Source organism: Anas platyrhynchos, chromosome 6, assembly GCF_047663525.1.
Source record: "Anas platyrhynchos isolate ZD024472 breed Pekin duck chromosome 6, IASCAAS_PekinDuck_T2T, whole genome shotgun sequence".
Classification (NCBI taxonomy): domain Eukaryota; kingdom Metazoa; phylum Chordata; class Aves; order Anseriformes; family Anatidae; genus Anas; species Anas platyrhynchos.
The window spans coordinates 8,248,529-8,275,822 of record NC_092592.1 but is presented as its reverse complement, the minus strand read 5'-3'; the positions used below and the strand labels follow the sequence as shown (position 1 = coordinate 8,275,822).

Below are 27,294 nucleotides of genomic sequence, written 5' to 3'. Positions count from 1 at the left end.
GAGCTGGAATACTAATGAGATGATGGGCTCCATAGAAACCCTAAACACAAACAAATATCAACACAAAAATTGTTTTAATGGGATTAACATCATGTGTCTCTGTTTAAAAAGTTCAGACCATGATGATCCATAATACGATAATCTAGTTTAAATTCAGGGATGCTTTTATGGAAGCAATAGCTCATAAATTGAACAAATTTATATGCAGGGCATTTTACTATTTTTGCTCTCTCCTGAGATAAAGACACTGCAATTACACTGATAAGTGTCATACTAGACCTGACTAGTAGGCTTTCTGAGCAACCTATATATAACAACAGGTAGAAATTCATATTTACAAGAAAATACAAGATATGCTACAACAGCTGGAGAAAAGATACCACTGAAAAAAAAATGTTTCTTAGCCTTTCATACATTATCCCTTCATGCACATTTATCACATATCATACATCTGACTTTAAATAACATGCTTATAAGTATTCGTGTTATATAGAGAGAAATAAAACCTTTTTAGAGAAATTCTCCCAAAACCTTAACAGCACTGAGTTCTGGCAGGAAGTTCTACAGATGAATTGTGGGCTGTGAATAAAAAGGTTTTAACAGATCATTTTAAAACCAATTACATATGACTTGAATCAAATACTTTTAAACATTTCATTCGGCAATCTCCAAACCGTTTTTGTTTCTACCAATCTTCCTTGATATCATGCTTATTACCTAATTAGAAACGAAGATAGACACAAGAGAATAGATCAAACACTTGCATAGAAGAAAATATTACTTTCAGTATGTTTCTAGTCTATGGCATACATGCCAGAACCCTATTTATATCATCACTGTACTCTGCACAAGCCTTTTGAACAAAGTGTCCAGAAGACACCAACATACTGTTTAAATGCTGCTAACACTTCACTTAAGCACTAACAGCAGATGTCTATAGTTCAGATTATTCCAATCATTGCCAAAAGGCAATACTTTACACTTGTCAACAATTTATTTTGCTTGGTATGCTGCTGCTCATTCATCTAGCTTTACTGTGTTCTGGAAGTTCCTGGTTGACTTTCCTAAATTTGACAGACCTAAATAAATGTATACTATCAGCACATTGTGCCATTTTCCCTTTCAGAGAAAACTTAAAAATACATGAACGTCATTTGAATACTTGAGGGCTCCCTGCTGTTAACCTTTTGCTGCATGGAAAGCAGGCACTTCATTCTTTCTTTTCTTGTCTGTCTCTAGCCAGGTCCGACCCCAGAAGACTACTTTCCCTTTCACCTCAGGACTATTTAGTTTCCTAAATAGCCCCTTGTGAAGAACTCCAGCAAAGGCTTTCTGAGAGTCCAAATAAATACTGTGAATGTGCTGTACTTTACCCACATTACCCTGTGAAACAATACTGATTATCTGCTGTGATAAAGCTGGTTTAGAAAACACAATTTTCTGGGTCAGTGCTACTTTTAAGCACCTAAGACAGTAGTAGTTGTTCCCCATCTACCTCATCTACTAGACACAATAATTAGGAGGCTGATAAAAAGCAGCTATGTGCAGTATCTCAAGCATTTACAGTACCATCCTCCCAAGAAACATGTTAAGAAGAAATTTCCAGCAGTGGTTCTCAATTTTTTTCTTTAGTGAGTTCAGCTCCACCCAGTAATGTTATCCTTAATTCATTTTCCTTTATTTATTTTGATATTATGTTTAGTTCTAGTTTCCAATAGCATATGTTTATATTAGGCTAGACATACTACAAAGCACTAAGGCTTTACAGCGTAAAGATACAGCTGTAATCTTCATTCATATGCATTGGAATAAATCTAGAAAATTTTATTACCAAACTATCATTCTGTAGGGAAAATTCAGTGAACAGTTCTTTCAATTTCTCTTTGAAAATCAGCGAGATGAATATGAAAATCAAGACTTATTATGTTAAAAACTGTCATTCAGCAATGGGCGTAGAATTAAATTTGATTAGAGTCTTATTGATGCACAATGCAAAAGCATGTAAATGACAAATTAAAATCCATTTATTTTATGGTTGGCAAATAGAAGTGTACATAACAGTAGATGAAGACAGTGTGCAAGTATACAAGCATAGCTGGTATTCAGATAAAGGCATGTTTAGTTCAAGTAACGTCTGTCATTCTAACAATCCATGCATGAATACCTTTATACTTGAGAAACAAGATGAGCAAAATAACATTTTATGCATGTTTTGTTTATAAAATACATGCATGAGATCAGTCACACTTTTGGCTATCCTATTAAGCTACCATCTTACAAAACCTAACACTGTCTCATCTGTGCTATTTTTCAAAGGAAAAAAAAAAAAGTTTATTTGCTCTCCTTAAACCATAAACAGAGAAAAAATAATCTGACACAAATATTCCACATAAATATTTTTTTAAATACATCTTGCATATATAAAAACAGGCACCAATGCCTATTAACAACAATTAAATACCATTACACGAAATCTCCAGCTGATCTTCATGGCACTATAATCCAAACAGAACTTAATCTTCTGAAGGCTAATTTGCATACAAGATACAAACATACATGTTTAAAGCTAAGCTACCAAATCCAAACACAAGCACCTTAATTTCTACTCCAGAGATACCAGAGATACCATGCTGGGGTAAGATGTAGGGGAGGAGAGGACAGGCAATCAAACCACCTCACTTCTCATGAGCAAATTCAAACTAATTATGAACAAGGTCTCTAATTCTCTGACCATCTAGATTAGACACAGTATAATACTAGTGGCATGAATAGTCCATCAAATTGAATGAGGTGATGGCCATTTCTTAAAGTAACATTTGGGTGACCTCTTCAATAGGTTGTGGATTTTTTTAATTTCCTTTTTTTTTTTTTTTTTTTAAGACTCAGGTCCCCCAGTTTATCTTTAGGTAGCTAAAACATGAATTTAAAGTTTAGCTCTGGTTTGAACATTGTCCATAAATACCTTTTTGCCCTCAGTTCTACATAGTGTTTGCTCTTAATGTACTTCAAATATTAATTTATATTTAGAAAAGGCATAGCTTTTTAATATACAAAGGCATTATAATACACCTATTGAGAAAGGAGCTTCAGAAAGTTTGCTGTCTCGTGAAAAAGTAGAAATAGTGCAGTTTTCATAGTCAATGAAATGCAGTCCCTTATTTACAAAAACCCAGAGGCATATCTGTCTTGAAGGTACAAAAAGAGCAGAGGGTTTCTCTTTCCTTTTTGTATTAAATTTAAGCAAACACAATTTAAATGAAATTGTAAATTTTAAATGAAAAACCATTTCCAACTAGGTTACAGAAATCTCCATGTAATACAGAATATTGTTAGCTCATCTGCCTGCTATTACCAGATCAAAGCTTAGATATATTTGGGTCCTTACAGCCCCCTAGAAGGTTAAATATTCTCTTACATCTGTAATAAATCTGTTCCCTGCTTGCAAGTAAAATATATCTTGCTTGTAAAAAAGCATTTTTTGGTGAGAGGAAGAAGGGAATGTAACTGCTGTGAGAGTCCAAAATTTGCTGTGGCTCAAAATCTCATTCCATTACAGCTTTATACATCTCACTGCAAAAATAAGACTAAATATTTTCTTGCATTATTTTCATTGGGATGCATTATTGCTAGCAATTTTAAGATTGTTTTACAAAATGATTCGGTCAAGTTTCTAGAGCAAAGCAGTATGGAAAACCATTTAAGCCTAATTGCTTGGAAGCTTACTCTTCACTAACTAGTCTGCATAATGACACAAACATTCCCTTTGCTCACTAAAAATACTGCAGCTCCCACTTGTCCTTGTATTGCCTGCCCTGTAACTCTAAAGTCAAACTGGAATAGCATAAATATAAATAGAAATACACACAGACACTCACACATGTATTATGCTATCAACAAGTAGCATGCCTCACAAAGTTCCACAGCCTTCTGCAGATTTCAGGGCAAGTCTTCAGCCTCAGCATCTTCAACTATGCTTAAAATCAATCATGACAAACATATTACCTAAGGCTGACTCAGGAATGGATTTAAGCAGCTGGCTGAAATTTTATTAATGTGAGTCACCCACCCCCATAAGTACAAATCCATAATAGAGCATGGACACTCATCAGTTTTACTGCAAAATTCATCTGAATACAGATACTTTGTAAAAGGAGCAGAGGATCCCCAGAGAAAGATGTATGCATGGTAAAACTTCATGTCTCCTTTCCCCAGTCTACCCACAGGCTCAAGGATAGGAAAGACATCAGCAGAAGTCAAGCATGAAATGGTGAGAGCATTTCCCAGAAGAGGCACAAGAAAAAGAAAAACTAAAAGTACATGTGTTTCTATTCAGATGCTGAGAAGGCTAAGGAATTGAGATGGGTAAACTTGAATACCTGTAAATGAGTATGTTTCAAAGCATGTCAAAAATGTAGAAGAAAGAGAACAATTATTGGGATACTGGTTCCTGGGCATAAAGGATAAATAGGCAATAACTCTTGTCAGTAGAATAATCATGTGAAGAAATCATGTTAAAAACAGCTTAGAATCAAATTAGAGATTGGTTAAATGTAGCAATAAATAATATAGAACCTCTACAAATTGAATGTCCATGTCTCAATACAGGAAAAATGTATTATTAAGGACAATCTTCTATCTGTCATTTGGCAACAGCTACCCTGTCATGCCCAGAGAAAGTAGAATAATTGCTAGTAAAGGAAAAACAGCTATAATGGGAGGGTTTAGTTACTTCTGACATGCTGTGGTGCCAAACTTAATCTTTAGATTGTACTTCATGGAGTAGCAGACAGAAAATCCACTTCAAGAAAAACAGTTTGCGACACGGTCAGGTGCAATGCTGAGGATCTCAGTGAGAATATTACTATCAAGAGGACAGTCTGTAAGAGGGACGCTAATATATTCAGATGCAACATATCTACTGCACAGACAAAAGCTCAAAACATCAATGCTATTAGCACTTGACTTTTAAAAGGTGAGCTAAATAAAAATGTGAGCTTATTGAAAGAAAACAAAATATCTAAAATAAGTACTGGAAGTAGCATGAAGGTTATGTTAGCACAGAATAGTAGAAGGTCTCAGAGCAAGCATATACCACCCACTTGAAATAAACTTCTGAAACACTTAACAACAAAAACCCTTTGTGTTTAACCAGGTTAAGATAGGGTACAACCATGTTAAAAAGACTGTGATGTACTTAAATCAGTATTAAGAGAAAGAATCAAGGAGGACTATGCACAGAAGCTATGGCAATTCAAGAAAAAAACAGATGGATCTTTCTGCATGTGCAGAAAATCTCTGGGAGGTTTCCATAAATGAATCCTTCCCAAAGGATGAAGCTGCTGCAAAACTGACTGAAAGTGATGGTACAGTAGAAGAGGTTGCAGAATAAATTGAAAAAGGGAACTGTAAAAACTCACCAGGACCAGCCAGAACTCATCCCAAAATTACAAGCAAATTCAAGGTAAATAAACTAGTCTCTGTGGCATGCCATCTCATGCTCTGAAACCACAGCAATATCAGAATGGAAGACAGCATGCATGAAGCTGGTGCTTACTAAGAAGCCTTGAACCCAAGTTGCTGGGGACCAGTACATATAACGTCCACCTAAACTGAAACGTTAGGAGCAATAGTAAAAAGCCCAAATAACATGAAAAAGGACAATCATTATATATATTGACAAAGGGTTAATGAGACTGGTAAAGAAAAGTCACACCTCACAGCCCTGTTGCAACTTTACCTAGGACTCCAAAAACAGATGAGGGAGCTTTACAACCATTTATTAAACATCTAGAAATTTATTAAAAATTATACCCCTTGTGTAGATATTGTGTTAAATTTAAAATCAAAATTGTCATATACAACAAAATCCAGCTTCCCAGATTCTCAATCCCATCTCTCTCAGGTGGGACTTACAAAAGTTAACAGAACTGGGCTCCAATGGGCACTTCTTTAAATACTGGCTTTTAACATTTTTTGGACATGGTTCTGCAACAAGGTTAGCTCCGGCCATTCCACTGACAGTACCTACAAGTCACTTCTGTTATTTCAAGGTAAAATTAGTTCCTGGAGTGGTATTATTTTGCTGGTTGAACACCATAATTATACAAATCCCGAGTTGCTAGTCAAGTTTAAAAGAGACGCATTGTTTTTCTTTCACCCTCACTGCTCCCTTACCTTCACAACTCTCTAAACCCTTATTCATCACACTCCAATAGGTATTTGATAGCTGACACGGTGGCAGACACCTAACACAAATAGACTTAGAAATTTGATGATGAGAAGGATAGCCAGTGCCCAGGCAGTGAATACTTATGGACTCGCCCTTGTCATAAGCAAAGGGAAGCTGCACATCGGTGCTTGCTCCCAGGGAAGGCTGCAGTAGGAGCTTAGAAGGGGGAAGGAGAAGGGCAGGGGAGCACGCAACTGAAGCTGGAGGATGTGTGGGAGGTGACCAGGCCTGTTAAAATAAGCCTTTCTATTTCTATTCGCTCCTGCCTCCCCCAAAGCCAGCTGGTGTGCCTGATGCAGAGGGCAGCTGTTGTAGTCCCCTTCAGGCCTCCCTGTTGGCCCACGTAGGGAGCCCCGGATCCACGACCTCAAAGCAAGCTCCTGTCCTTTGTACAGCACATCCCCACTGGAGAGCTTTTACAGAAGTGAAAGAAAGAGTCAAGTTAAGGGAGGAGAGAGGAGGAACTAAAATGGAAAGCAGGATAATGAAGATGAGAATCCAAGCACTTCTGGAGACAGAAAGGGATTAAAAGAAAAATGAAGATGACTGTAGCTCTGCAGTTTAAAGTAGCATTGTTAAACACAGCACTGAAACACAGGTATGGTGGCTGTTTTCTGCTTTCCCTTGTAGCAGTTTCCTCTTTAGAAAGGCACTGCGTTAATCAAGGTAAGGCACGAAAGCCTTAGAGATTCACTAAAGCACTGCAGTTTTATAAATCTAAACAAAAGTTGTGCATAGCCTCTCACAAACACATACACTTCAAAGGCAAAAAAGAAAAAGAAAAAAAAAAAAAAAAAAAAAAAGGATCTTTGGTGAAGAAAACAAGTCATTCTTTCCAAAACCAACCCTTCATAGCCACCACATTTACTTTAATCACTGTTTCCTTGAACAAAGCCTTAGGAGGACTGAAACAAACTGAATTCAAACTAGTTTTAAAGTTACACCATAAACACCCAAAAGTTGTGCACCATGCTCAGGTTTGGAGAAATTCCGCCTGTCTGTGGGCACCTGGTACTCCAGACTGCTCCCCCCTGCCTGTGTGTTTTCTGCAGCAGTTTGCAGCTCCTCCTGCAAGTATCTGGTGTAGAGCATCAGCCCTGGCAAGCTGACCTAGCTGTGCTGCCCGCTGTCTCAGGAGCAGATGAGATGGAGACTCAGCTCTTCTCCCCGCCATTCCTGCCCACTCCTCAGCCCTACACGCAACATCAGGGGAATAATCTCCCCATTTAGAGGCTGCTCAGGGCACTGAAGGAACAGGAGGGCTTTCAATTCCTGCCCAGGCATGTTAGGCAGCTCATAATTAAACCTTCTGCTGCAAAGCTTTTAAATATTTTTCTATTAACTTCTACAAGGTACTTTTTAAGCAGCTCTATTAAATAGTTCCATTGTGATTTCTAGAAGAAACGTTAATTTAATATGCTATGCTAGTTGTTCGTCTCCTAACAATAGTAAGAGAAAAAGAAAAGCCTTTGTAATACACAAGAGATTGGGATTTGGCAATTAAACCTTAATTTGGATTTGATTTAACAATGTGAGAATTCTGCCAGCATCGTCAACAGACTCTTAATATATTTGCATTAATGCATAGCCCATAAGCTACCCGTGCTTTGAGGTACTGAGCGCTCCAACACAGCTGTAGTTGCCAGATCAGCTGGTACATGGAAAAAACCTTCCCAGGGTTTGACTAGATTCTCCAGTCAGCTTCACTGAATCAAAACAGAAGCACCTCCAAACTTCAACCTCAGAAAAGCTAATACATTACATTTTGTGTTAATCAGAAGCATATGGCCTTTCAAATAACATACAGTCCTCAGTGACTCAGCATTACTGTTCTCTGAAGGAAGGAAGGGCAGTGCATTGAACAGTTCTTATGTCAAAACAAGAGTCTTTCAAAATACCAGGATGAACCTAATTCGTGTTTGTCATGCTTCAAAAATTATTCATAATTTCAAAACCTCAAAAGGAATGATACAGCATCGCCTCTGAAGCAGACAGCATTACAGTTCCTGCCAACCACTTCCATAAAGGGTCCCCACGTTCAGGGTCTCTGAGCAAGCCAAACAATTAAGTACGAGTCTGCGGAAGAATTTTGCTCAGAACGATGTTCTCATGAGGCTCATATTGCATCATTACACTAGCATCATTTCAAAAGATGCATAATTTAAAGATTAGCTCAAAGTCTGTGTGCCCTGTCATTGACCAGGAGGAATTCATCCTGCTTGCAGTGATCCTGAAAGGAGCCTGCCATATGGAAGCTCTGCACATAGATAGAATCAGCGTTTCATTGTAATACTAGGACTACCCAACTTGGGCAGATTTTCCAGAACAGTCTTTTAAAATTAATTCCTTATTACCAATCTAACAGCACTGTCTACTTCCCATACATTTGAGTGATTACATTTTCCTGGCCTGAGTCTCAAGCTTATTATTTGGTATCATTTTATATCTATATGCAAGCTCAAACCAGCTACCTACTTGAGCAGTCAGGAAACAAGAGTTCTCTCACACGACTCTGCCATCTAATACCAATAAAGGAACATCCCTCTTTTTTTTTTTTTTTTTAAATTCAGAATTAAACATTAATAAATAAAAAGTATACTATGAATCAACGTAACTAAAAATTATATATAAATGAAAATTTTATTAATATGGCATTAGGATCCATACCCCAAAAATCAATGATCAGCACATAAAGTCTAGAGCAAATGATTCGTTGTGAAGGATTTGCTCAGGCCCTGAACTGGCCAGGGCTACTGTCTGCTTTAAATGTGTTAGAATTTGTTACAAAAAAAAAGAAAAAAAAAAAAAAAAAGAAGGAAAAACAAAGCTTAAGGGCCAGACTGTGGCCTTATATGGGCTAATACTAATCAATGGAATTACCAATAACTCGTATGAGTAACTATTTTCCATGGGACGTCACTATTTATCTAGGTCTGAAAGAACAGAAGACTGAGAATATAATTGGAATAAATTAAAAGCTTTAGGACAAGCAGAGCTCCTGCAAATTTAGGACTCTCCCTTCTGCCCAAAGAGTGCAGATAACAAACAATATTTCATACATGAGAGCCAAGACTCATTAGCCAGCAGGGCACTGTGCTGAAACAGTAAAAATCCCCAAGGATTTACAATTACTTGAAACTTCAAAGTGGTTCCCTTAGGTAACCCTTGCAAGGTCTATCACTTCCCAGTGTGTAATGCCCGTAATTCCCTTGGTGTAGATTTCACCCCATTTGTAATTAGAACCACAGGACAATGGTGAGGGGCTTTGACACCATTTTTGTTCTGTTTAAGGATGAAAACTGAACATTTCGATTTTATTTTTTTTCCCAGTGGCTGGGACACTGTTCCACACATGGTAGAAAATCAACTCTTAAGTCCCGAATTCTGCCTGAGAAAGACAGAGTCAGATCTGGGGGTGACTTTTAGCTGCTCCTTTCAAATTAGGTAGAACAGGGATTTAAACTATCACAACTACCCAGTTTCCCATGGTTTTTAAAACCATTTGTTTGATTCAATCCATCCAGATGATGAAATGTTGTGATTTCAGCATGGAAAAAAAAAAAAACAAAACACTTTCCTCAGCATTTTTGGGTTTGTTCACTTGTTTGTTTTTAACTATCTCAGCTTCCAAAAGCAACTGCAGATGCAAAATTACTCTCCAAGCCCTGTGATCACAGATGCACCTCTAGCTATAAACTATACTACCAGTGAAATGCAGAGGTGAATCCTTTAGAGCACCGGAGTAGCTGTTAGGAGTCAGGAAATGAGGAAAAAAAGTGCTGACGAGCGGTACCAGTGGTGCTTGGAGCATCCCAGGGAAGCTCCAGGCTTCTGCGGGCAGGCAGGGCTGGGAGACTGAGCACTGAGCCCTCAGCATGCCTTTGCCACCCAAACTAGACCCTGCTGCTGACACAAGACAATCCATAGTCTACGTATCGTCTGCAAGGCCTTCAGGAAAATTAGCAGACTAGGTAATGAGAGAGAAACCCTTATCAAGGAAAATTTGCTGATCTTTTCCTCCCCAGGCTGCAGCTTCTCAGTTGCTTTAAGCTGACCTAATTACTGACTGCTGCAAAAGAGGATGGGAAACAAAGTCTGGATTTTCTCTTCCTCCTTTGCGCTGGCACTAGAACTGGTACTGCGCACACAGAGCACAATCTGGCGTTTCACACAGGGCACTGATTCAACTGCAAACTATGTTTTGTTGCTGTTTTCAAAGTCTTGTCCAACTCCTCTTATACTGGATCAGTTCCTGTCTTGGGATGCTGCTTGGGCTCAGCCCAAGCACCTCACAACCACGCTTAGGTTAAAGGGAGCATGAAACCACATGTGGGGAAGGCCCTGGCTACATCTAGACACAGAAAATAGCCACGGTCCCGGGCAACTCTCCTCCCTTTACAGCAACTCCCTGTGATTCTGAGCAAGTCCCAGCCACCACTTCTTTATAAACATCTCCATCCTGCTCAAATCGCTGAGGCTTCTTTCACAGCAGTAGGCTACAAGACAGGAATCCTCTCTGTGCCTGAGAGACTGCAAACAAGACAACGTATGCAATGTTTAGCAGAGACAGATTTTAGACTTCCTACAACATGACACTGTTTAGCGAGGCGTCAGGGAAGAACTTTTGGCTATGAATTTTCCATAAACAGCCAAGTTGCAAAAAAAGATGTTCAAGTTCTAGAAATCTCTTTTCTATTTTCAGTTATTTATCTCATTACTTTATATAAACCAACTTCATACTTCTGAGCTTTAATGCTGATTTCTGTGTGTTTTTTTGGCTAGACCACCACATTTCACAGATGCAGACAGATAGAACTTAACTTCTGAGACAACCTCAAGGAGGAATCAAATGGCAGCAGCTCCAGTTCTGCAAATCAAGATGCAATCATTCAAAACCAAACTAAAAATAGTTTTATAATCAGAACTACCACTTATATTTGTTCGTAAACAATCAATTCATTTCTTTTCAGGACTTGCTCAGACAAACCATCTTTGAAGCTCCTCTTTGATGTTTCTCAATGACACTAAATAGATTAAAGGACAGTCTTTTGGCAATTCTCTAGGCCCTTGTCCTTGTTTAACCACTAAGAAGTCTCTCTTTCTGGCTTATCTCTAGCTCCACACCTGACAAACTCTTCTTGCAGGGTTTTTTGTTAGATCCCCCTCTTCCATCTCTCTCATTCTGGACTGGGAATGCTTTCTAAAGCAAGCAACTGCTTTTGTAGATGACTCATAAAAAACCACCAAGGTCTTTGATGCAGCCATTGCTTGAAAATTTGTCTGTATTTCCAGCTCTTCTGGGACCCACTCCAAAATGTACTGAAAGTGATGGAAGTCAGTACCTACAGCCAGAAATCCAGTCAAAGAAATGTGGTGGAGAAGAGCTGAATTTACCTTTACCTATATAAAGGGGAGCACAGTATAAATCTAAGGTCATATACTTCTTGCCACTTACTACAAAAAATTTGAAGGTATAAATATAATTTTGCATGAAGATGTGAGATCATACCTAGCTTTTATATACTTACACAGTTGGCTTCTGAACATAATTGAAAAAATAATTGAAACAATTGGTTATTGATAAAATCAAAAAGCACAAACTTCAGTCATATTAACAGGGTACAAGAAAGTTGTTATGATGTGTTTTAGACTCAACACAGATCTGTCAAGTTAACCTTTGGAAGTTTTTCTTTGAAGCTTTTGCATTTTTCTTTGCAGCTTTGGAGGCAAGAAATTGTTTCTCAAACTAAAAGCTGAAATCCAACACAACTCAAATTTGTTACACAGCACACAGACACAAGGCAGATCAGATTATGCCTCACACAGCGCAGGTTCCTCAGTTTTGTGCTGGCAAACCTCCATGGCTGCGCAGGTTGGACCCAGAAGCCATCAGCCATGCAAGCAGTGTTACACCAAAGGTCACCTTGTGGGCTTCCACTCCAGCTCATCTGCACAAAATGCACTGAGATTTCTCTTTCTTAACCAGTAAGGCAGGTATCTTTACCAAGCAGGAAAACAACAAAAAATCCTTCAGCTGGATAAAAGGTACTTTTCACTTCAGAGATTCACTTGTGAAAACAATGTTCTAGCAAAGGTCTTCAGGTGCAGCATAGGCGTAAAACTGGGCTGAACTTAACACTGTTGTTCCACCGCTGACATGAGAACAGGTTGAGTAACTCCTATATTTAGTGTAATTCTTAACAATAAATTCAGAGTATTGCTTTTTAACTAAATTGCTATCTTTTAATTTCCAGAACTGTACATAATATTTCAGATTCTATTAACATTTACATAATTTATAATATATTTTAAGAGGTTAAAGTGTACATGTTCAAGGTACGAAAGATTTTAACCTTTTGTTGCTTCTGCTCATCTCATATATTACATCTTAGTATTTCTCAAAAATCAGGACCTTTATTTTAGAAAGGTGATGATAAAGAAAATGCTGTGAACAATTAGCCTACTGCAACAAGAACTGTAGCATAATCAAAATAAAATCTCTTCTGGCAGAAGTAAAACCCATATTGAGAGTTTTTGGCAGTCCTGTAATATGTGAACAAGGTGAGAGGTACCAAGATGACACTTAATTTAGGGGTCTTGCTGAAACAACCTGGCTTCAGCCAAGTGTAATTTAGCTAAAGGACCTCTTCAGAAGCACATCACAGTTCATCACATATCTGGTAGACAGAGAGGAAGAGGAGGAATAGGAAGCAGAGAGATTTTATCAAGCAGTCTTGGAACTGAGACCACAGATGTAAACAGAAATCCAGGGCAATTCCAGAAACAAAGATGTTATTGCAAAAAATCAGCATGAAACGTTCTTCACTGAAGCTAGCACTTCGCATATGGGTATAACTGTTAAATTCTTCCACTACTGTGCGTCACAAATAATAATGAAATCTTAGAGGAACAGGACTAAGACGAAGCAAGACCCATATGAATCAGGAGTTTGACAAACATCTGTGATAGACCTGTCCTTAAAAATGGTGATCCTACCCTTCCTTTCATTTCAACAGTTCTTAGGATACTCTTTGTTGAACTTATTCATGAAATTGAGTATGTTCACTGCCAATCTATGAAAATGCTAAAAATATTGTTGAATGTTGGTAAATACTGAGAGCTCATCCTTGCAGCAAAAAATTTAAGATTAATTTTGCACAGTTTACCTATTCACTTGCTAAGCCATACATCTCTGAAGACTATGATCTTCCTGGTATTTTCCATGAATACTGAACTCAAAATATATAAGTTCTTTCTTGGCTCACAGTTCCCATGAACACGCCATAACAACAGGTTCACTCAAACATAGTTTAGACTCTTCGATACTTTCACAGTGTATTACATAGCAGGAAAGACTACTTAAAGCTGTAGGTATAAACCACTTTATATACAAAACCTTTACTAAAGGTGATTTTTCACTTGATTAATTCCAGGAGAATTTGGTATAACACGGTGAATAATAAAGTATAGCACAGTCTCATTAAAACTAGCTTCTTGGGCTTCACTGAGAACTAATGAGAAACTCATGAAAGATAGTTTACTGAAATGGTTTTTGAGAGTTGACAAAATATATTCCCTAATATAGCTGCTTTACTGGAAAGTGAAACCAGATTATGTAAGAATAGAAGTAGTATTTTCCTACTATTCTTGAATTTAAGAATAATTCTGAGAATTACTTCTCCCCTTTTCATTATATATTAAAATAAAGGTTAAGCTAGTGACTCAAAGAAATCTAATGCTGTAAATATTGACCTCCATAGGTCTGAAATGATGGCTGGTACCACTGAATCCTTGAAACATGGTTGGAAGAAGTAAGTGGAAAAGTTTTGTAAACTACTGTAGAATTTTTTAGTGCTTTGTGCACATTGTGAATTCTTAAAATGTCTGATAGCATAGACAAATGTGACTGACAACAACAAATTGTGTTCAAAACTAGCTAACGCTGAAGAACTGATTGATCTTCATTTGACATGATTATATAACCATGAATTAAGATAAGAACCCTCTACCTTTCTATTGTGAAACTCGATTTGATAGCCTCCTTCTTGACCACAAATGACAAGATTTTTTTTTTGTTTGTTTGTTTGGTTTTAATGTAATGCAACAGTAGTTAGATATTTCTTCATCATTTCATTACCCACATTAACATGCAGTGTCGAATATCCTATCTGTATGTCTGTAGAAAACGCAGCTTTTAAAATGATACTGAGTTGAAAAAGATAATTGGAATGAGATGCGTGAACAATTCATTTGTTCCTTCTCCCTGAGGACAAAGTAATTTTTCTTCAATGGAAATTCTACTATGTGGGGAAACAACTTTCTAAGGGAGAACTGCTTTGCACATAAACAGGTGTAGAGGCCTAATTTAAAAAAGATAATGCAAAACAGTTAATTCCATTGACCTCTGTCAAAAAGAAGCTTAAGAAGTATTCCTACAAAGCTTCAGCTTCACAGAAAACCAGAATTTCTAAAAAGGCTGAATGAGAAACCCTAGACTGCATGTGGAACAACAAATTCCCCAGTGGAGCCCTTAGCAGACCAGAAGTCCCCCTGGGGAGACTGTAAGTGATTATGCTGCTGCCAGGCTGAATAAACAAATGAAACCATGACCATGTCTGTTCCTTTATCATGCTATAAAATTCGATGTTGTCATATTTTCTCAATTACTAAATTCTCAATTAGTAGCCAAGTTCACAGAGTAATCTTTCCTATTTGAAGATGAAAGAAAATGAGTCATACCTATTAGTACTGAAACTCACGGACAGACGCATTCTGCTTCCTGAAGTTCATACACATGAACTCCACAAGAGGAAGACTATCAAAATAAACCTCAAATATGTTTGGAAAGCGTTTTGAATTCATGATGCAAGCAAGCTTTAAATATTACTGACTTTAAGTAGTACAAAACAGCATAGCATTAAGGAGTATTTATTGATACAACACCAATTAAATATATAACCTGTCAAACAGAAAAAAATCCCAATCCCATAATACGCTAACACTAAATTTAATTGACTCTGGTGGTATCTTTGTTAAAAGAAATAAAAAATAGGGTAGAACCCAACTATAATTCAAGCAACAAGTCTAGAGAAATAATCCTACTGCTATTTAGCAGATAAAACTAGTCTCAATCTGAAATAACTCTTAGGGAAGCTGATGAAAGACTTGCTAGCATTTTATCATGGGAATTGGATGGTGCCTGAGCTTCATTTCAGTGTCAGAGACCATTAGTCCTCTCTCTTTGTGATTTCAAATGGACCAGGAAACAGCTGTGGGGAAGGGAAAAGATAACAATTCTGATAAGCCAAGGAAAATAACTCAATCTGAAAAGGTGCTTGCTATAACAAATACGTCTGAAATTTTAAGATTCTCACTAATAACTAACCAGAAGAATTTCAAGACATCTGAAATGCAGATCAGATGAAGCATTAGCGACATCAAAACTACTTAATCCGTGGTGTACAAGTGCTGTGGAAATGGGTCACTACAATTTGTTATGTATAGGACACTGGAGCACTTATTTAATTACATTTCAGGAGAAATGCAGGTGAATGGGAACATCTTCATTTTTTAAATTCTGCCCCATTGTTCTAATTAGCCTGCACACTTGAATTTAGGAGGAAAACATTTTCAAGAAAAACTGAAAATATAGCTGCTGGCAAATCTGGATAAGAAAGTACCCAGGAAGAATTATTATTAAAAAAATGGGATTGGAGAAAGAAAAGAACAGATAACCAGTTACCTTCATATAAGATAAGCAATTAACGTTAGCTCCAGGATATCTTATAAAAAGCACAGGATGCCTAGCAGAATTTTACTCCAGTCAGCCTAAGCTGATACACTGCATCCAGTTACAGATTTAAGGAAAATAAAGAAAAAGGCAAAATGGACGAGAAAAGAAAAATCAAAAGGAATATTGTTAACATTTCTTCTGATGAGTTAAATAGGTTTAGTTTGGAAAAAATGAGGGAAATGAGAGCAATTCCCCACTTGATAAAAATTTGTAGAAAAGGAGTATTAATCAACATTATCAATAACAATTGAGGGGAGGAAAAAAAAAGAACAAATTTTATGAATTTTTAATGAAGATTTGGGTGGAGTAACAGAGAACGCTTCAAACTCCATTTGCAATTTCCTCTGCTTCTTCCTCTCAAAGCAATAGTATTTACTGCCTCTACCAGGATAAAGGCGGATCTGTACAAAGATCACAGTGTAGTAAAAGCAGTCTGTTAGGCACCGAGGCAAACAGAATTCATAGCGAAGTGCAAATTCCATTCGGTTTCATCCATGCTTCCGCACTGCCAGATGTTGGCAAGGAATACATAAGCTTCTTACAAGCCACAAATAAAAAACACAATTGATCTGAGGTGCTACGTGAATTTAATACTTGCTACATTAAGCTATCAAAATTATTAGGTAATGTAATGGATTACATTTGTCACTCTAAGTAGAAAAGCAAGCTTGGAAAACAAAATCTGCACATGAGAAACCAAACAGGCAAGAGTATATACGAGACAGGAGGGTGGTTGTCAACAGGCTAGCAGGAGTTAAGTATGAGGTTCCAGGACCAAATGATAAAAGCTACTGTCCCTTACATTAAAGAATAAAATCCGCATGTATTCCAGAAAAGAAAATCTAAATCACTAAGTATAGAAACAGTGCCAACAAACTACAAATCATGTATTCAGCACAATGAGTAATAAAGATGCCTCAGAAATACAGGAAAAGAAGAAGTAGCCAGATATGATGTCATCAAGTTCATTTAAAATCTACCTCAAGCTATTTGTAACAGGCCAAACTCATTCCACCTTTCAGGATAAATCAAGCCTATGCATTAACCACATCACACACTGTCCTTTACCCAGAGTACCCAGAAACATGATGAAGAGAGAATAGATTCTTTTACTTTCTTGCATCCCACTGAAACCAAGTATAACTTCCCTTTTTCAAGGGACTTCCTTCTCTGTAGGAATGGCAACATTCAGTGTTGTTATTATTTGTTATTATCGTTGGACCAGATGATCTTGAAGGTCTTTTCCAACCGTAATGACTCTGTGATTCTATATTTCAAGGTTTATCACCCTGAGTATCTTGAAACCATGTTTTAATTCTACTTTAAAAATACAACTAGATTAAAAATAGATCCCTGGACAAAAAATTTACCTTAACCTTATATTAGTTTTAAAACTTCAAAATACAGCCTTTACGCACCTGGTGCTCTGTGTATGATGGTTGTCCTACAGAGCCCTTAAGCCATCTTCTACACAAACATTCCCAAACTGCTCAAAACTCACAGCACTGTACCCTACACTGCTACTGCCATCTTTATTAATTCTTATATGAGTACTGAAAAGGGTGGGAAAACAAATACAGAAAAAAAAAAAATCCTAGTGGTAAAGAATGAAAATGCCTTTGTAAAATCCTAAACTAAATGCAAACATTTTGTTTGAATAAAAGCTATCTTTCAAACAATATCCCTACAATTTGCACAGTAGAGAAATTATCTTGAAAAAACAAAGCTTAGTCCATAGGAAAGGCATGTAAAGATGTCACATCCATTGGTCCTTCCCAACCAAACACCTGCTTTGTGTGGGCAATGGTACTGCCAAAACTGGTTTGACATTATTGTGAACATTCAGGGTACACCAATGAATGGCACAGACAGCTCAGTTAGGAGGCTGCTAATATGGCTTGGAATTTGGCAGTACTGAATGAACACAGCAGCAAGTGTTTTAAGCATGCTAAGTTGTTTACTGATGACTATGTCCTCTTACTGGGCATAAATACCAATGGCTGGAAGGAATCTGGCTTCCAGTAGATAAAACAGGATAGCATTTGGGACATGGCATGCATGTGGCACACAGTTGTGAAGTCTGGTTTGACAGCCCACACACAAAAAACAGTTCTCAACAAAAACAAGCAAACAAATGATGTTTAACACATCAGGGAGTTCTGATGTGCAACTAAAAGTGCATAAAGGGGCAGTTCCCTTACCCTTCCTCCCTTTTTCCCCCCACATTTCACCCCAGAATAATCCCCAAGAAGATGAAATAATATTTGCTTCCCATCTCCCGAGTATAAGGCATGGGCTGAGGACATAGTGGGCAGATTTTAAACCTGAGTATTAAATTGAAAAATACACTTAAGGCTTGCCATTTTACCAAACCCTTCCTAAATTCTCACTTTCCTTTCACCTGTTGACAGTCAGCGAAATTAATTCAGCAAGTAGCTTGTGTAAAGGCAACAGGTTATATCAGTTTAGTTTTCGTCACTTGTGCTGTATGTAATTCTCTTAAAAACCGTTATAAAATGAAATGCCATTTAGGGGTCTTGGTGAGATCCTGAAAGTTGCCAGCACTATGGAGCTGAAAAAAATGGAGAACATGAATATAAAATGTGATCAGAAATACCAAAACTGTGAAATACAGATGAATTTTCAAAACAAGGCTTTCTAACAAGTGTATTTGATGAAATGAAATGCTAACAGGCATCATTTATCTGAATTAAGCAGACAGCCCAACTCACGCATGTGAATTTGACAGTTTTCAGGTCTTATATAGCCTTCCATACAGTTCTTTCACAGCTCAAAGGTCTTAGAAAAGCTCTGAGTGTAGTTCTTATTGTCGTGCGTGTGTGTAAATTCTGCAATGCCTAATAGCTGTTCGTTCCCTGGACAATTAGGCAAATAGGGCTAGTAATTTATTTGTTCTTTCTCTAGAGCAACCTACAGCTCTCTACTTCATTCTACCATACACTGCAACTAGAACTGCTGTAGCTGGCTTGTTTTCCATATTTGCAAACTTTCTTTTTTTATTCCTCACCCGAAGTTCTCACTTGCCATGCCAACAGCCACAGGTCTTGCTATAACCAAACTCCACTCTACCCAGTAAAGACAAAAATGCATTTTTCAGTAGGAAACTGGCCCTCATCAGTCCTGTACTCCATCCTGCACTAAACCATACATGTAAGACAAGGGTGGGTGAGGTTAATCCCACCTCACCTGTGACCGATGCTCCGCCAAATGCTACGAAAGAAACTGGGACTTGCAAGTGCACCTCTGACAGAACAACACTGCATTTGTGCAGGCTTCCTACCAAGGACAAAAGTTAAAACAGCAGCTAGGCTTGTCTAATGCTATGCCTGAATAAAACACTTCAGAAGAAAAAAAAAAAAAAAAAAGGCAGCAATAAATAAAGACAGATGATCTTGAATCAAAATCCTAGATCAGACCATCATCCCAGTCTTTGTAAAGTCCCTATATTGGGCAGAGCAGCTCTCCTAAGCAATATATCTATCAAACTTCCTGACTCCCCTCTACCTAGCAGTCTGCTAGGAAGTTAGCTGAGAAAAAGTAACTTCTCAAGGTGAAGCCACTCTCATCACAACTGATTTTGTTAGCACTGCTAGATGAAGCAAGCATGTGCCAAAATGCCAAAGGGGACCAACAAATTAGCTGTTTACGAAGTACAGCAAGTGCAAATTATTTCTTGCTAGAGCCATAAAATATCAGCAGTTTTCCTCTTCACATTTGTTTCAAAACACGTGCTCTTCTCCCAACAGGTAACACAGATACTAGTCATTACATAATCTGTTCTGCAGTACCGAGGCAACCTTAGCCAGATTGTGAGCAAATCTGAACTAAAAAATGATAGCTGAGTACAGATTCTGCATACTAAAGTTTAGTGCTAATACAAACAAGCAGTATTAGGTGCTTTCCACGTGCATGAAACATATGCAGAAACCAACAAGGAGGCCAGGGGACATTACAAGACACGAATCTCCCAAGATCCTTTCCATTCAGGTATATCTATCTATTCAGAGACTTTACAGCCTCATCACTTAGTCACTGTGCCACATTCAGATGAGACCAGCACTCAGACAACTTCACAGAAGTTACACTGCTCTCATCTAACCACTTGGAAATAGATTCAAACCAAACTGCCTTCTCAGATGCAATGACACAGTAGAAGATAATAACCTTAGCAGTTGCCACCTACTGTCCACTGACACAGATTAGACATCTAGCTACCATGTTTTGAGACACCCAATCCTCAAAGATCAGGTTTGCTGTGCATTTCTAACGATGCTACATAAAACCTGATTTAGGAAATGCACTATTATTTGCCTACCCGGTTACAGGAAACCACTATCCTCTTTGCATTTCTTATACAATTCATTGCTTCTGACTTCTGAAAAATAAACACGTATATTAAAATTGTCTTTTCCTGCATTTACACAGTACCCTTCTCTATAACTTTATCAGGCATTTATCACATTTCTAGCTGCAAGTTACCTAGGGAAGGCCTTTTCTGCTGCCATTATTATTGCCGAGTAGTTCCATCAATTTTAATGGCATCATTTGTTTAATAAGATGCTACCCAACATGAGAAAGAATGGATGAATCAAGCTCCCAGTAAGGTATCTGCCTCATTTCAGCTAGAATTATGCTTCTGCTAACCACATTCACATTACATGGTAATTTTCTCCCAACTTTCCCCTGTGCTAGCTTTTCAAGTGGTTCTTAATTAACTCTGTTTTATTTATGAAAGCATATTTTGCTAGACTTTCCCCAAGAGCTTTAGTAAACAGCTGTATGAAACTTGTCTTTACTTATCTCCTGTAATGCTCTCAAAAAGGCTGGCAGAAGAGAGTAATATCTAGAGGAGCAGAGCTGTTTGGGTTTGAAGGTTTCTGCTACTTTTAAGCACTATTTCCTTAGGAAATTATAATGTTTTTGAATGTTTATGTATGTGCACACATCAATCTATCTCCTTTCTTCTTCCTTTTTAACCAGTTAATCTATTTTGGCCTGATTTAGTAGATGACACAGCTCTTAAAAACAGTTCTAATGGATTCTGTGAACATAGGGAGCAAAATGTAAAGAGAGAGAGTGTATAAATGTTCATACTGAAGGAAAGATGCAGTGGACTGTTCAGCTCATTGGATGAAACAGAACTAAAAAGAACTAACTTGCCCCTCCAAGGCAGGAAAAGCTTCCATCAGCTCTGAACACCTGGTAAGGCTGTGCTTTCCACCAATACCCATCAGTAGTAGTTGCTAAGTTTGCAAAAAGAATAATCGTTAATTGCCTTGAAAGTACATGTTTGGACGGATGCCCATCACTAAAGAAAGATGGGTTTCACTGGTACTAAAAAAATGAATACTCTCTGCTCGGTAAGAGAGCTGAAGCATTGTGAACCTGCCTTTAGCTTTCTGAGCTGTACCAATCACATTTAAAAATCACAGTGAATGTTACTAAATATAGCCGGCCACCTTGTAAACCACACGTTGGTGAAATGTGCTGGTAAGTGAGGGTGGCTTCACCTTGAGAAGTTACTTTTTCTCAGCTAACTTCCTAGCACAGCAGACTGCTAAGTAGAGGGGAGTCAAGAAGTCTGTAGATTTCTTAGAAGAGCTGTTCTGCCCAATATAGTGACTGGTATATTACCTTTTTTATTTTTTAGGGAAAAAAAAACTACATACTGTTTTTATTCAACAAATCTCATACACAGATTTGGGACTTGAAAATTAAAAGTGAATGTGCATTTACTTTTCAAGCCAAACAAATCTTGCAGACTTCTCCGGAGTTTTCAACTTTTTGATGGATATTAATCTGAGAACTGACAGTCCATCTAAAGGACGGCCCACCAAAAATAACTGTAGTACAGTAAAAGAGGAAGAAGAAACGATATTAAGCTATAGACAAAATTTTGCTCTAGTTACATCTGGGTAAGAAGATGTGGTTTTGTATCATATGCACCAGCATGGTCCCTATCCTGTTTTCAGCCAGCTAGACTGTTCTTTACCTGTATCTTTTTAACACACAGGTGATGTGTATTTTCAAAAGACAGAGGAAGGCACAACAATTTGTGTCATTAGAAATGTCAGTTCTACAGTGGAGTCAAATGTGAGGCTTAAAAACTCTGTCACTGAATTTCTACAATGTTTGCCATTAAAGCACTTAGAAATTAAATTAAAAATAAATTAAACTGCTAAAAAGCTGAGCTGTGAAAATTGAACAAAAGGTATTAATGAATTAAAAACTTTGAGAAAAATGTGCTGTCTAAAAGTGAAACACTAGCTTTCACGTCACTGTAAAAAGCTACTTTTCAAATCCTAATGATGACCACCTTGTTTTATCAGAACAGAAAATGACATTTAGCTCAATCGTTAATTGTCAATAACCAACCTTCATTACCTAGATGCAAAAAAGAATTAGGAAGTTACTAAATCTATTCTCTTTTTTAATTTATTTTATTTTATTTAAAAAAAAAAAAAAAAGAATAAAACACCTTGCACAAAGCCAGAAGGGCCTTGTCACTACGTATAATGACAAAGAAAAAAAAAACATAAGGAAAAATCAGAAATATTTTGAGTCTATGCTCAAATATTAGTGAGAGAAGAAAGCATTAAGTACTTAAATCCTAGGAGTGTGTGCACAAATACAGTTATCACCACAAGCAAACAATTAGCTTAGCTAAACACTTATTTTTCTAAACATGAAACCTCAGTCAGAAATCACATTTAGATCTAAAAATGGTCAGGAAATTAAAAATCATTAAGAGACTATTCTAATCTTTTCATATTTCAATCAGCCGAATTTGTCTTTCATGCCTACAATTTTTTTCATTTTTCTCTTATTTGTGGATAGTCAAGGTTGTATATTTGATCTATAGCCCTTCTCTACATCTGGCTACCACACCAAACAACACAAATATCTTGACCTCCTATGATTTCACGAATCGGAAGTTTTCAAATTCTTAGCTTATGATCTCTTAAAAAAAAAAAAAAAAAAAAAAAAAAGGCAAAGTCTAGGCACAGGATTGAAAATTATTCCTATGATTTCCAAAGTTTTGGGAAAGTTCTTTGCTTCACTTTCCCCCTCTATAAAATGGAGTATTAATACTTACAAACTTTGAAGTGTATGCTGAACATTAAGTTGTACTTGTAAACCACCCTGAAGGCAAAAAACAATATATGAAGGCTACGCATCATCCCCATCATCAGAAATTCATGGTGTATCATTTCCTCCTCCATATATATGAAGGCAGGAAATTATCTTTCCTAGGAGATTGATGGCACCTGGAAATTGTAGGCAGCCACCCTCTAAATTACTGTGCATGAGTCACCAACACTTAAAAGTATCACAGTTCTTCATTCAGTGTGACTGTACTGACTCTGGCGTACATTGTCAGACATGTATTAGGGATGTTTGTAAGAGGAGAATTGATACTGAAGACTACTTGTAAGTAGTACATACAACAGCTGGATTCAGTGCTGGAAGAGATGTATTCACCCTATTTCAGTATTTCCATCCCAAAATAGGTGTTTTAGATGATGCGATAGGGAAGAAGCTCTGCTGTTTTTTAACTCTACCACCAACACCATAGCTGGATCCTGACCTAAATTCAGCCCAATTGCATCTATGCTGCATACACCCATCTGTTACTTTTTTCCCCCCATACGTTACTAATAACTGCTCTTGTAAAAAGAACTCAAGAAACACAACTTATACTCAAGGTACCCCAACGTGTGCAATAAGGAACTGCACTGACAAAAGACCTTTAATCAAAATCAAATTTAGATTAAGAAGAACTATTTCTGTCTCTTTCAAAAGATTCGCAGCCTAACCTCAGCAAGTTTAAATTAAGATAGCTTCTTTGATATTAGTGGAGCTCTGCTGCTTAACAAGGGATGAAAAAACGTTATTTAAATTCTTAGAAATAACTAAAGCACCGCTACAGGTATTTGACAATCAATCTCCACTGAAATTCCATTCTTTAAAGCTTCATCTTCTGATGGTCTGCAGCCACTGGTCTTTGTAGGAAGCAATTTCACTGTGAATTCTATGACAGTCATGCTACAAGGACATTATCTGTTTGGTTTTGATCTTGCATAAATGAAATAACATTGAGCTATGTTCTGCGTAGCATTTAAGAGACGAAAAAACGACATGGCAGTACTCAAGCCATCTTGACATCAACCCTGTCCACCCAAATTCCCAGATATTATTTTTGGAATCCATCATAAGGAAATCGCATATTCAGCCAAGGAACAAGGACCTTTAGTTAAAAATAATTCTTGTTCACAACCTCCAAATGTGGTTTTATGAATCTCAGAAACAGCATACAAATATAGAAACAAACAAATTTTTTTTTTTCCCCATCCCACTTGCACAGTGTCTCCCATCTTATTTTAGCACTGAACTCCAGCACTTTGACTTCAAGGGATTCAACTGCTAGAACATACCTTCTTTTGAATGTATTAAGTCCAACAATATTTTATGTATTGAAAAACTGTTTCATTCACTTCTTCTAGACAGCAAACCCTGCTCTTGCAGTCTTTCTTCATAGGTATTATTTTCTAAGCCTTCTATCATTATTATTTCTCCAACTTGTCTACATCCTAAAGGCGATGCCAAAAGCCAGCACAATATATCTCCTTTTCTTAACTTAGCAGTGCCCAAACTGCACTTACCCTAAAAGCATGAATGTTACGTTTCAGATATATCTGCTACCTCTGTAAATATACAACTGCCTTTCATCTCTTGAGATCTTCCCCACATACAATGGTGAGAAGAGTTAATTATATATTACTAAAAATAAAGAATTTAAGTCTTGCTGTCTTGAATGTTGAAAAAGACTGAAAATAAGTGACAGCAAAAATTCCAAAATAAAGGTTAAAAAATATATATATAACTTGATTAATTCCTAATCTCCATTTTCCAAAATTGATACCGTGATTTTGGATAATAACATTGATGACTTTTGAACACTTCTGAACATTTCCCAGTTTTGAAAAATTGCCAGTGCTTCACGTAAAGTACTCACCCATCACGTAAAGTACTCACCCAAACAAAATGCTGCCAGCCAGTCATTGTCAGATTACACCATGTCAAATAACACAGCAACTGTACAGATGCAAATACTGTGATGCAGTCTGTTTTTTTTTTTTTTACTGTTTACTAGAATTTGGGAAAAGATTTCAGTGCGATACAGTTTAGCTCATTTGCATAAAAACAGAAGATTATACTTCCATATTTAAATGAAATTTATACTTATATACGAAGACAGCTCAAACCAGATTTTAGCTTATCTTCAGTGACAACTGTGGTGATAAGAAAGCAAATGGAGCCATATAACCTCACAGAGGACAGCTGTGCAGCAAAAAGCACCCCTGAAAATTCTTTTTGCTTGCTGCATTTACTACAGCAAGGCGTCTACTGGCCTGGTGCTCTCTCAGCTCTAGAGTGAGAGCAAACATAGTTAACTCAGTCCTTGCTATGGATTTTATAATCGGATTCTTAACAGCACTTCGCACTTCCTGATTCCAAAGGAGTCACACAACTCATTTAAAACTATTCTAGACTAGTTTTTCAATCTTACAAATCATGATTGGCATTGGGAACAATACTCTGGAATAACTGAGGCTGAATACCTCATTTGGATTAAGTTCTTTCAGTCTCTAAGTGAAAGTTTCACTCTAAGACCTTTAAGAATGAAAAACAGCTCAAGGTCAAAGAAAACATTTTCCAAACCTACTTTCATTGTGAACAAAAGGTATGTGAAACTCTGTCTTCAGCATATACAATTCTTCAATTTAACATTAATTTTGTCTTGATAATTTTAGGGGTAACATGAAAAAAGTAATCTAAGCTAGTAGAAGGTACATTGAATCATGCCAGTAGAAGCTGAAAGCTCACAACACTTACGGAGAGCATGAGGTTAAGAAAACCTGTCTATCCATCTTATTTACACTGTATAAAAACAGATGCAAAGTTGGTCCCAGTAAGTTTTTTCTTCAGTTATGCCTGTTTCCATGAGTAATAAAGATCTACAATATTATGACAGGCAACTCATCATAAAAATACTGCAAAGAAAGGAAAGAGCCATCTAATTCTCCAGGTATCAAAGAGAAACAATCTTAATTTCTACCAGGGGGAAAAAATGTAAAATATTATTGAGGGGACTCTGAAGTCCCAGTTCACTTAGTTTTATTTTCACATGTCCATCCAATGTAAATACCAAAAACCCTTTACAGGGAGTCTTAAGTTGCCAGGTTCTTCCTCCTATGCAGACAATTCTTGTTTTGCTGTAACAGCAACCTCAGTAAGTTGCCTAACCCTCACCGACATGTGGTCCAGTCTACTTTGGATAGAAGATACCATTCTTCAGCACTGTCCATTCTCCAATTTAAAGCTCCCTGGTTGGAAAATATTTTATTGTTCATTTCCTCTGGCCAAAAACGATTGTGGAGATGAGCTGAATCTATATGTATCCAAAATCCTACGAGTCCCGTATCTAATACCTTCAGTACCTAAGGCTTGGGGAAGATTCAATGGGTGAATCTTTTGAGTTGGGTGGTTCTTTAAAAATTATTTAAAAAATTATAATTAAAATTATATATAAATTACATAGTTCTTCTCCTCAAGAGAAGAAATCAGATGTGGACAAACATCTATTATCAATAACCGGATCCCTTTTGCTGCTGCCGTTGAGGTGCCAAATCTCAGGAATCCTCCTGAAATATCCTCCCTGCCCATTTAGGCAAGGCAGGATGACCTGGCAGAAATGATTTTTCTCCATCATGAACAGCCCCTGAATGTGGTAATTTTTCATTAGCTTTTTTTACACTAACAGATTCACTGAAGGGAAAAATCCACTGATCTTACTGTATCTTTGTTTGCAATAAAACCACCACCTTTGACTAACTTTGAAATCATTCTGAGATTAAGCAGGTGTTTTACAGTATTTCCTTACAATAAAAATCTGCAATTGGGTGTCACAGCCTCCTGAATAAAATATCATGCCAGTAAAAGAAGTTAGACCCTTAGGAACTAGCTAATAATGGACCAAACCTTCCAATGATGTAAATCTCATCACTTAAATTTTTCTCTGGCATAAAACTTGGCCCTACAGATTTAATAATGTATCAGCAGACTATTTCAGCATTTTTGTGGGGTCACAAATTGGAACTCACCAGGTTTCTGCCTCATGGCAGTTGGTGGCAGCCAAAAAACTAATCTGGATATTTGGAAATTAACTTCAATCCCTTCCATGCACTCC

At 37.2% G+C, this 27,294-nt stretch overlaps 2 protein-coding genes across 22 annotated transcripts in view; one reads left to right on the top strand and one right to left on the bottom strand.

Moving 5' to 3' along the window:
- The window catches only part of CTNNA3 (catenin alpha 3), a 482,801-nt gene that overhangs the window by 291,005 nt on the left and 164,502 nt on the right, over positions 1-27,294 (bottom strand). Inside the window, exon 1 of one of the 19 annotated variants that reach the window (XM_013092240.5) lies at positions 3,876-3,967. The exons of the other annotated variants lie outside the window; for them this stretch is intronic. The gene's annotated coding sequence lies outside the window, so the exon portion shown is untranslated. Of the gene's footprint in view, positions 1-3,875; positions 3,968-27,294 lie in introns of those variants that run through there. 19 annotated transcript variants of the gene reach the window in all.
- Positions 1-27,294, top strand: part of LRRTM3 (leucine rich repeat transmembrane neuronal 3) — an 85,384-nt gene that overhangs the window by 20,650 nt on the left and 37,440 nt on the right. The window contains exon 3 of one of the 3 annotated variants that reach the window (XM_021267048.4): positions 13,990-14,040. The exons of the other annotated variants lie outside the window; for them this stretch is intronic. Coding sequence (XP_021122723.2) covers positions 13,990-13,995 — 6 coding nt within the window. The 3' untranslated portion in view covers positions 13,996-14,040. The remainder of the gene's footprint in view (positions 1-13,989; positions 14,041-27,294) is intronic. 3 annotated transcript variants of the gene reach the window in all.